Raw genomic sequence first — 11,333 nt, 5'->3', positions numbered from 1 at the left:
TTTAACTGAAATTAAATAATTTAGATAAATATATATTTTAAAAATAATAATACAAGTGAAATAAGATAGTATTTGTTTCTGTATAATCAAACTAATTTTACAAATTAATACCATTAATTATAAGTAAAATTGGTTTTTAATTATTAAATTATAAATAATATTCGTAATTAATATTGTTTTAAATATTAAAAGAAATTAAAATATAATAAATTCCCAGCAGTGCCCCTGGAATCGAGTATATCGGGAAACTCCCCAGCACGGGGCCTCGATTTTCTCGCCTCTCGCAAATTTAACGTATCGTCAATGTCTCGCGTTTTTATCCTCCGACCAATAACCGATTTTTGTGAACAAGGAAATTAATTTTTTAAATTTAATTTATAGGTATATTACTTGCTAATTACAAAATTATCCAAAAATATTAAACTGTAAATGGGATTTAATTATGTTGTTAGGAAAAACTGGTAAGGAAGGTTGGGAAACATAAAAAGGGAAGAAATATTTAAAGCACATGCCCGTACATAATAACAAGAATGAGAAAAAAAAATATTTACTTTCCAAACTTCTGAAATTATATTTTATGTTTATAAAAGGTTAGTAGTTTATGAATCTATATCTTTTGAGAATTTGGGTGTACATGAAGCATCATCAGACTGTATATTTTCTTGAAATTTTGTGATGTGCAAGCAATACCCAAATAATTTTTTGTTCTTCCAGATTTACCCTTATCTTCTTCTCAGAGGAATTGGGCTTTTATCTAATGACAGGATTTCTAGGGTTCTATTGGTTTGATGAATTTTTTTCCTGATAATGAAAGGTGGGTCTTGGTGGTAATATTTGGATTTGTGGGGTATCTTTGAACGCATCAATTTTTTTTTTTTCTTTTTTGTAATTTTACTGGAAAAGGGAAAAACTGGGGGGGAGGGTTCTCTTCATGCCATCTGGTATAGGGTTAGGGTTCTTGTTAGATCTGTTGAAATCAGATATTTTCTTAATTTTTAAGTGATATCCGGAGTTAGGGTTTTTAATTTAGTCTGCAATTTTGTGTCTTCCGGTTCCTAATTTTCTGGGTGTAGTGAATGGAGTCTGAGCTGCTTTCACTTAACTGAAATCCAGAATCTTGGATAAAGGAACACGTAAGTCACACGTTTGTTTCATTTTGATTTACTTTAATTTTGTGCAGTGATTTTATTAGTAATTGTCTTTTATTTTTTCCTCTGTAACTTACTGATTGCTGAATATTCCATGAAGCTAGTGAATTTTCAGAATTCCCTTTCATATTTTGCTCATGAATGAGGTGTATACTCAACAAATTTAACGTTTTTCTAAACTTGTGTTGGATAAGCTTATAAATTTTATGGATCAAATTGTGTAGATGTTTGATTTCTAATTGTGAGTTTTGATTGGGTTTCTGTGAAGATTTTTGAGGTTTAGGATTAAGTACCATATGCCTGAGAGATCAGTTCAACTCATTATTGTGTATTATGGACATATAAAAAGAACATTTTTGCTTGTGAATTCCGGATCCAGCTGCATGCGCATTTTGAATCTTAAATTAATATGTCTTTATGGATGTGCTCGAAGAGAAAAATGTTTAACTCAGTGTTTATGCGAAACTTCTCGTTGTAGTTATATTTCTCTCCTCCTGGCCCCAGCTGCGTAAGAAAATGTGATATTCTTAATGGCAAAGTCTTCATAAAGCCTTTGTATGGTTGAAAAGAGGGGTTGACTTCCTTCTTGTTGGAAGTGAATTAGTTGATGATTGGATCCTTGGATATGCATTGTCAGAGGTGCTGATAGATAGATAAATTTGTGGTGTGCCTGCATCAACTGGGATATGTTATAAGTTAGATTCGAAACATTGTGAAGGTTGGATTAGTTTATTTTTTTCCCCATAAGAGTATAATATAGAATTTGCAAGCTGTCACATATTTCCTTCTTAGGTGTCTGCTGAAAATGCTGTAGTTAGTTGTGAAATTGCACTTTGGCATAAAATGGTGATGGATTAAATGGCATATTTCGCTATCTAAGTTGGAATATTAGCACTTGAAATTGTTCCTCTGTTCTTGAGTTTGTCCTCAACTACTGAAGGCAAGGATTTGGATCTATTCCCAACTTTGAAGCTTGTGATTTCTATGATGTAGTCTCCTTTCCTCTTGTTCTTATTTTATTCTTGCTTTCACTCCAATTCTTTCTCTGTCGCTTTGTTTCTTGTTGCTTGTACTTTGTGCTTTATCTTTGATGGAATTTCCTCAAATTAACCACGTAATCTTATTCTCTCTCTGTCTCTCTCTGTATGTATATATATATATATATTCAAGTCATTTCATACTAATAAAGAACTGTGACTTCTTAGAGAATTCCTGAATTCTGCAGCAAACTGTTAGAGCAAGATACATTTGTCAAGATAATGGACTTGCATATTGCATTGGGACTTTTAGTTTGATTGATTGTTATTTGTTGCATTTCTTTGCTGATAAATCATGTTCCCTTTTCAAATTTTCTTTCCTGCAGGAAACTTGGGACCTAATCTGGAAGTCTCTGTAAAGAATATTTAATTGTCACCTTGAGTTATATAGTAAGTTATTTAAAGCCTTGTATAGCTACATTTTGGAACTGTAACTTTAGCATCTAGAAATAAATATTGATTTAAAGACAATGTCTTTGGTTGTCTGTACATCCCAGTATTAAATGGGGACGGAGCTCGTGAGAGTTTGTGTTAAAGAAGAGACTGATGAATTTCCATCAGTTCCTCCAGGTTTTGAGTCATATCCATCTTTCCCCTTAAAGAGAATAAAAAATAAGGAAGGGCATGATAGTGATAATATAACAAGCTGCTCAGCCTCTAGCTCCTCCGAAGCACAATCAGTCAAGATGGAACCTGAATCTGGCATTTGCAGCACCACAAAGATTACAAGGTCCCTCCGGCATAGATCTTGTATAAATTATGGACGATTTGATAGTTCAGAAGATGAATCTGATACCAGAAAGCGTGATCAAGTTAGTATTGTTTTTGTAACAACTTCATCCTTTTCGAATATTTAATTTATGTAGTCTATTTTAAGGTAGTATAATGTCATGTACTTCTACGAGCCTTGGTGGTGCCTTATAAAACATTTGTTGTTGCAGGATCTTGATCGAAAGCTTCGTCTTCCTAAGGGCGTTATCCGTGGGTGTGCGGAGTGTAGTGGTTGCCAAAAGGTTAATTCTTCATTAAGCTCCATTTAGTTTGTGCACAATTCATATACGTTCTACAAAATCCTCTATTAAAGTCGACTTGTTGTTTTACAATCATTAAGAACAGTCATGACATGGCATCCTGCTAAAAGGTGATGCTTTGGAAGTGTCTTTTATATCTGGCAAGGTGATGGAAGATAGCTTGTTATGACTGTTAAGTGGCTTGTGATTGTTAGCATAATTGAACAGTTGAACTTGATGCCCATAATTTATAAATTGGTGCAATCCTTAATTTTTTCCATTACTATATATGCAATTGATTTTAGATTTTTAGCACAGGTAATTGCAAGATGGTGTCCAGAAGCAGCTTGCAAGCCCAACCTTGAAGATGCTCCTGTATTCTACCCAAACGAAGAGGTTTCATTTCCATTTTTTTTTTTGAGCTCCTTCTAAGTTTTAGAACTTTTCTTCATACTTTTCCTCTTCTCAGTTGCTGAATTTGTATTTCTTACCTTGGGGTTTCAGAATACTGAAATAATTTGTTCCTTTGTTAGGAGTTTGAAGATACTTTAAGATATATAAATAGTATTCGCTCAAGAGCCGAACAGTATGGAATCTGTCGCATTGTTCCTCCTCCTTCTTGGAAACCTCCTTGTCCTCTTCAGGAAAAAATTGTATGGGAAAGTTCTATGTTTTCTACCCGAATCCAAAGAGTTGATAAGCTTCAGAACCGGGATTCAATGAGAAAGATGTCAAAAGTTCATAACCAAACGAGAAGGAAAAGGAGACGATGCACAAAAACAGCTGTGGAATGTGGGACTAAAAGTGGCAGTATCTCAGGTTGCAATGATGCGGGCATCCATGAGCCAGAGAGATTTGGTTTTGAACCTGGTCCAAGCTTTACTCTGGATAAATTTCAGAAATACGCTGATGATTTTAAGGCCCAGTACTTTAGGAGAAATGAAAATATTACAGGTGCAGAAGGTAACACTAGCATGCTTCCAGAGCACTGGGAGCCATCAATTGAGGATATTGAGGGTGAATACTGGCGGATAGTAGAGAAAGCAACAGAAGAAATAGAGGTACAATTTGTGAGGTTGAATAAGAAAATGTACTTCTTATTATATGTTAGTTTACTCATTTGTTTCAGCATTTTTGTAAAAGAGCCCCCTTTTGCTTGTTCTTCTGTTGTATATTTTAAATTTCTGTTCAAACAAATTGCCAAGAGATTTGGAGTTCTCATCTGTTATGTCCTTCCTTAGGTGCTATATGGTGCTGATCTGGAGACGAAGGATTTTGGTAGTGGGTTTCCCAAGATGCCTTGTCAGGCTAGTTCTCCCTTGGATGAGAAGTATACAAAATCAGGCTGGAATTTGAATAACTTTCCCAGGCTTCCTGGATCTGTACTTTCTTATGAAAGCAGTGATATATCAGGTGTTCTGATACCATGGTTGTATATAGGGATGTGTTTTTCCTCCTTTTGCTGGGTAAGATTAAATCTCTCTCTTTCTTGCATGAGACAAAATGTAGGTTCCAAGCAACATTAAGAAGACAAATAGGAACATATCTTTTCTTTCTTTTTTTCAGGATTCTTCATTTCCAGTAGATATTTTTCTTTCTTGTACATAGTCCCTGCATTTAATATATGTCTTTTGTATATTGGTCATGATTAATGCACTTCTCTGAAATAAAAATGCCAAATTATTGAGACAGCAGAGTTGGAAATGATTGGAGAAAAATGAGTGGTCAATAAGGTCTTGCCAAACTAAGAATCTGTCTTGTTTGCTATTTGAATAAATTATGTCTGTTTGAAATCAAAAGTATGGGAGTTCTTGGTCATGAGAAATAATTCATTTATCTTTATTGCTTCAGCTGATTTTTTTTTTCTTCCTGTTTTCTACTCGTTTCTATGTGCACAGCATGTTGAAGATCACCACTTATATTCTTTAAATTACATGCATTTGGGTGCTCCGAAAATGTGGTACGGTGTCCCTGGGAAAGATGCCATTAAACTGGAGGCGACCATGCGGAAGCATTTGCCTGAACTTTTTGAGGAGCAACCTGACTTACTTCATAAGCTAGTAAGTATTTTCTGTATGCTATGATGTTTGATACTTCTGTGTGGCTTTGCTTACTTGACCTCTTGTTTCATCTTGGACATAGTTAACTTGGCTCACGTCCGTAAGTAATGCATGAACTCCAACTTGTGAGCTTATATATGTACATCCAGTGATTCTCTGACTATTGTTTATTCCATAGTGGATACATATTTTTTGGTAGCGAATCATTTACTGTTAGTCTCCGATTTAAGAAGAGTTGTTCCCATCCTTTAATAGCGACAAAGCTTTCTTTTTCCCACACTTAATCGTCTAAGAATTCTTTCTATTCTTTTATAGACTTAATACTTTCTTCTACCGTCCCTCACAATCACCAACAACCCCCTGGATGCCCCCAGTTCTCTAAGGTTGCATTAACCTAGGCACAGTAATATGAAGAACGTCTATGTCTTTACATTAAATTGAAGATAATGCAATGAGATCTTCCTTCCCTTTTCCCCAAAGAAACAGATGGAAAAAAACGGAGATCTTTAAGAAAGCATTTCCTCTTATATTTGATGTTTTACCCGGGACTTTTTCTTTCTTGCAGGTCACACAGCTCTCCCCCTCTATACTGAAAGCTGAAGGGGTACCTGTATTTCGGTGCATTCAGAATGCTGGAGAGTTTGTTCTTACCTTTCCCCGAGCATATCATGCAGGGTTTAATCATGGTTTCAACTGTGCGGAAGCAGTAAATGTGGCTCCTGTTGACTGGTTACCTCATGGACAGATTGCCATAGAGCTATACCGGGAACAGGGTCGAAGAACTTCCATTTCCCATGATAAACTGCTGCTTGGGGCGGCAAGGGAAGCAGTGAGAGCTCATTGGGAGCTTAACTTGCTGAAGAAAAATACTGTGGATAACTTGCGGTGGAAAGAGTTATGTGGAAAGGATGGGGTCTTGGCAATAGCTCTCAAGGTAAACGTGTCCATTCTAATTTATTTATTCATTGAGTTGATCCATTTATAGGAAAAAATACTTATAATCAGAACTCTCAAACTTCTCAAGTGGTAGAATTAACCTGAAGCTCTGGAGCTATTTTGGTTTGGCCGTATGGAGAAATAAGAGATACTAATTGAAAAACAAATCAGTATTTTTGTAACTGTATTACTAAATATCTGCAGCTTTCAGTTAGATCTAAGCTTCTAGCTAAGAAATACATATTTTCCTTGTATATGTGTATCATTTATATTTTTGTGACACTTTTCACTCTTTTTTATCTATATAGAAACGAGTGGAGATGGAACGCGTCTGGAGGGAATTCCTCTGCAATCCTTCAAAGACGCTGAAGATGGAGAGCAATTTTGATGCTACTAGTGAGAGAGAATGCAGTTTATGCCTTTTCGACTTGCATCTTTCTGCTGCTGGTTGTCAGTGTTCGCCAGATAAATATGCTTGCTTGAATCATGCGAAGCAGTTCTGTTCATGCGGTTGGGATGCCAAATTTTTTCTCTTCCGCTATGAAATCAATGAACTTAATATCCTTGTTGAGGCATTGGAAGGAAAATTAAGTGCAGTATATAGATGGGCAAGACTGGATCTTGGATTGGCCCTGAGTTCATATATTTCCCGTGAAAAAATGTATGTTGGTAAACTCTCTCTCCCCCCAGAAGAAAGGGCGGAATCAACAGCCAATTTCCTGAGAGATTTACAGATGAAAACAATCTCCAAAGACATCACTACTAATTCAACCACGAGAAATGCAAAAGCACCATTGACATTTCATGATTCTTCTCGTGGAACTGAGATGGCAAATCATTGTTCTAATTCCAACAAAGAGGAATTGATTCTTCCACCATCCAATTTTAAAAACAAGGTTTGCCATTTATCTCAAGAAGACACATCATATGCTGTAGACTTGGCTGCAAAGGAATGTGGAGTGGAGAAGCCTTTAGTGGTTGGATATGATAACATTATTCTCCTCAGTGATGATGAAGATGAAGAACCCAAGAAGCCAGTTTCGGGAAAAGCAGAAGAAAAATCTTCTGAAAGGCATTTGGAGCTTCCTCAGAGGTTGGAACAATCTGACAACAGTAAAGGCAAAGATCCTTCTATACCAATGTCTCTGACGGATGCAACACTAATGTCTCGGAAGGATGTCAGTTGTAGATCTGATGTTGGAAGTAATAATTGTTCACGTCATTTTGTGCAAGCTAAAGATGAGCCTGAAGATGTTGCCACAGTTTCGGGATCTGACTCCACAAACTCTATGACCATTGTAGGTGTTGCCAGTGTAGAAAGTGGTAGAAACATTCAGAATTCTTCAAATAATCAGGAGATGGGTGATCATAACAGTGCAACTGTTGGGAGTTACATCAAGCATCTGCATCCACACGGTGATGAAAAACCAAATAATGGAGATAAGCATGAAAAGGTTGGAGCAACTACCATCTCAGATTTTGTTGGCAGTGTCAGAATTAATACGGGAAGCCCATCTTGCTCTCAAAATAATCCAGATAGATGCTTCCGGCAGAAGGGTCCTCGTATTGCGAAGGTAGTGCGGAGAATAAATTGCAATGTTGAGCCCTTAGAATTTGGATCTGTGCTCTCTGGGAAATCATGGTGTAACAGCTTGGCCATATTCCCCAAAGGTATACAGTAAGAGCTCTCCACAGAGAGCATAATTTTAAAGGCAGGGAGTTGATTCTGTTAATTGAAAAAAAACGAAATGGTTACATGCCCTTATGCATATTTATCCTATTTGATGCAGGTTTTAGAAGCCGCGTCAAGTACATAAATGTTTTAGACCCGACAAGTATGTGTTATTATGTTTCAGAAATCCTGGATGCTGGGCGCAATGATCCTCTATTCATGGTAATTAGAAACTTCACTCAAACTGCCAACATTTTATGCATTCTTAGGCTGTTTTGTGTTGTATATTTTTTTAATTAGAAATGTGTTCCATTTTCTTTGTTACTTCCGCCCTTACTCCCGTCCTTATTCGAGGGAAGAAATATGAAAGAAACCTGAAAAGTGGTTTACATTAGGTATTGTCTTACTCATCTTCTTGATATTGCCACTTGAGAGTGTGTTTTTCCTTGCAAATGTTTCAAATTTAGTGCTTCTGATAGCTTCCAAACAATAGGAGATAATTTAAAGGAAATTTTTATATATTTATGCTCTCTCTGATCCTTAAACAAATGAAGGATGAGAAAGGCCTGCATTAATGGCTAATCGTCAATATTGGCTTATTCATCTTAGATGGTTTGGACGCTTATTTCATATTGCAAATACTTTTAAGCACCTTATTTAAATCGGTCTGTTTGGTGATCTAAGAAACAAAGTGCTTATTATGTGCCAATAAGCGGTTTTAATTAGGAAAAAGAGTAAGCATCTTTCGTCAACTTTTTTGAACTTCTTTCTGTATAAACTTATAGCATTCATTGTCTTTATATATTTGGTTCTTATTTACTTTCTTATATTTATTTTTAAGGGGATACTCATATATTTAATCAGTATTTTAATTTGTATAATTTACTATTCTGATATATATATATATATTTGTATCATTAGGGTTCTACAGCATAATACTCTGTAAGATTAGAACTGTGCATCGTAATATCTTCTAACATTATAAGTAACACGATTTTTGTTCTTAATAAAATCACCCTTGAATATTTTTTCATATACATTTATGGTATCAGAGTTAGGTTACATAAAAATAAAATAAAAATAGGAATATATACAAATTAATACATATTAAATACGTGAGAATATTTATTTCTTTATTTTTGACAATAAATACGAAAATGACATACTTTTTTATCTCAACATCTGGATTTTAAGTTCTTAAACATCTATTAGTTTTAGCACATTTCTTTTAGCGATCCTAAATACCCTCTTACTCTCCTCTTTACATTGCCAATTGAGAGTATTGTCTTCATTGCAAACATATCCAACTTGGTGCTTTTAATAGCTTCAATATAATGGATAGATATTCTAAATTCCATGACAAGTGTGTTAGGGTTTGTGCATGATCGGTTGGTCCCTTTGCTGTGCACACACACACACCTATATACATTCTCTTTTTTCTCTCTGTTGTGGGTAACAGTACTTTTGGAATTTTTAACAAATCTAGTAAATTAAGATTTGAAAATTTTGGTATCTGGTTTAGAACTATGTTCTTATTATAGAAGTTTTAGTGCAATGTATTCTGTAAAGTGAACAAACTGGAAAGATCTGAAAATTTTGGTAGGCTTGGGTAAACTTGTCAATTGTTTTCTTGATCATCATCATCACGCGTCAAGGCAATATTTCTCAGGTTTCTGTGGAGCATTGTCCAAGTGAAGTATTTATTCATGTTTCGACCTCCAGATGCTGGGAAATGGTGAGAGAGCGAGTTAATCAAGAGATAACAAAGCAACATAAATTGGGAAGAACGAATCTTCCTCCTCTACAGCCTCCTGGGAGTCTTGATGGCTTTGAAATGTTTGGGTTTTCTTCGCCAACCATTGTGCAGGTAGTTAACCTATTGAACTTTTAGTTGATACTAATAATACAGCAGGCAAGTATTCCTTATAGTTTTTTTGAGGCTGAAGTTTCATCGTGCTCACTCTACCCTTTTTGTTTTTTTTCATCTTTTCCTTAAGGATTACTTTAATTTTTGTTGGTAATAGTGATCAGGACTGGAATACTCTTCTGCAATCCTGATCTAGTTAAACTTCTTATTTCACCTTTTGGAGTTCACTGAAATGATTGTGAACTGACTTCTTATTTTACCATTACTCCCTCCCTTCTCCCCAACATAAAAAAATCTCGGATTTCCTAATGCTCAGCTGCAACTAATTTATCCTTTTGTTATTTTAATCAGGCCATAGAAGCACTAGACAGAAATCGAGTTTGCATTGAATACTGGGACTCCCGGCCTTACTCCCGGTATCAAGTACTGCAACACATCCATACCAAGGAAAGTCTCATCAATCAGACATCTGGAGAACATAATAATGTACAGTCTCCTGGCAGCCATTCCTCAGCCGTTGGGGTTAATACAATACTCGAAGGCTTCTTCAAGAAGGCCAACCCCAAAGAATTACGCGCATTGCACAGTATTTTGAGCGACAGTAGTTCAACAGCTGATAGGGGATTGATAATGCATCTTCTTAGCGATGAGATTCAAAGTCGTCCAATATGATTCATTTTCAAGGATTTGAGACAGCTGGTTGCTTTCTCTTTTGTATATTCGAGTTCTAATATACAAGTCTGCACATATTACCGACATCAAGTCTGGCCATTCTTTCATCTCCATAGGCAAAAGGAAAATTCTCCAAATAGGTTTTTTTTTTTTTTTTTATTTTCTCTCCTTCAGAATTTTTCCCCCCCTCCCCCTTACTTTGTAGCATGAAAAAAGATGGAATTCAACCCATTCGGCGGATTCCCCCATTTTTGTTTTCTGGTATCCGGAAGAAGAGGATAAATGTTACATCTCCATTGTTTTCTCTTCAATCTTCGTTTTTGACACTGTATATGCTTTTAGTATAATACTGAGTTTGGCACACAGTACTGATGAACACAATTCTTCAGAAAGGATCACAAAGGTAAACCTTAATTTTTCCACTGGTAAGTTTAGTGACATCATTGCTCATAGTTTTCTTTCACATTTTGCTTCTATATATATATATATATACATATTTACAAATTTAAGAGAAAAGGGGATAAGGGTAGGGATTTATTTAAACCCATTATCCCTCATTAAAATCTGTGATTTAAGGATCTTATAAGGTGAACCTTAATTTTTCCTCTGGTAAGTTTAAGTGGCATCATTGCTCATAGTTTACTTTCCACATTTTGCGTCTACATATATATATATATACATATATATACATACATACATATATATTTACAAATTTAAGAGAAAATGGGATCAGGGTAGGGATTTATTTAAACCCATTATCCCTCATTAAAATCTGTGATTAAGGATCATATAAGGTAAACCTTAATTTTTCCTCTAGTAAGTTTAGTGACATCATTGTTCATAGTTTGCTTTCACATTCTGCTTATATATATATATATATATAGATATACTTACATATTTACAAATTTAAGAGAAAATGGGATAGGGGATA

At 35.3% G+C, this 11,333-nt stretch overlaps 1 protein-coding gene across 12 annotated transcripts; it reads left to right on the top strand.

Annotated features, from left to right (window-relative positions):
• Positions 1-470: 470 nt before the first annotated feature.
• Positions 471-10,733, top strand: PKDM7D (Transcription factor jumonji (jmj) family protein / zinc finger (C5HC2 type) family protein). Of its 12 annotated transcripts, XM_088206492.1 has the most exons (14): positions 600-814; positions 1,074-1,133; positions 2,512-2,575; positions 2,683-2,997; positions 3,127-3,198; positions 3,514-3,591; positions 3,729-4,256; positions 4,437-4,661; positions 5,094-5,255; positions 5,821-6,189; positions 6,500-7,862; positions 7,982-8,085; positions 9,533-9,730; positions 10,082-10,733. In XM_088206492.1, exons 4-14 carry the CDS (start codon positions 2,689-2,691, stop codon positions 10,400-10,402), a joined length of 3,729 nt encoding a protein of 1,242 aa, XP_088062618.1. In that variant the 5' UTR covers positions 600-814; positions 1,074-1,133; positions 2,512-2,575; positions 2,683-2,688; the 3' UTR covers positions 10,403-10,733. The 12 variants fall into 12 exon arrangements, with proteins under 12 accessions (XP_088062620.1, XP_088062623.1, XP_088062627.1 ...); XM_088206494.1 differs by lacking the exons at positions 600-814; positions 1,074-1,133 and adding an exon at positions 471-590; XM_088206497.1 differs by lacking the exons at positions 600-814; positions 1,074-1,133 and adding an exon at positions 471-590 and having other exon boundaries at positions 2,653-2,997.
• The last annotated feature ends 600 nt before the right edge of the window (positions 10,734-11,333 follow it).

This window comes from Carica papaya, chromosome 6 (assembly GCF_054855325.1).
Source record: "Carica papaya isolate Zhongbai chromosome 6, ASM5485532v1, whole genome shotgun sequence".
NCBI lineage: Eukaryota > Viridiplantae > Streptophyta > Magnoliopsida > Brassicales > Caricaceae > Carica > Carica papaya.
Note: the sequence above shows the minus strand (reverse complement) of the source record. Positions and strands in the feature narration are given on the sequence as shown.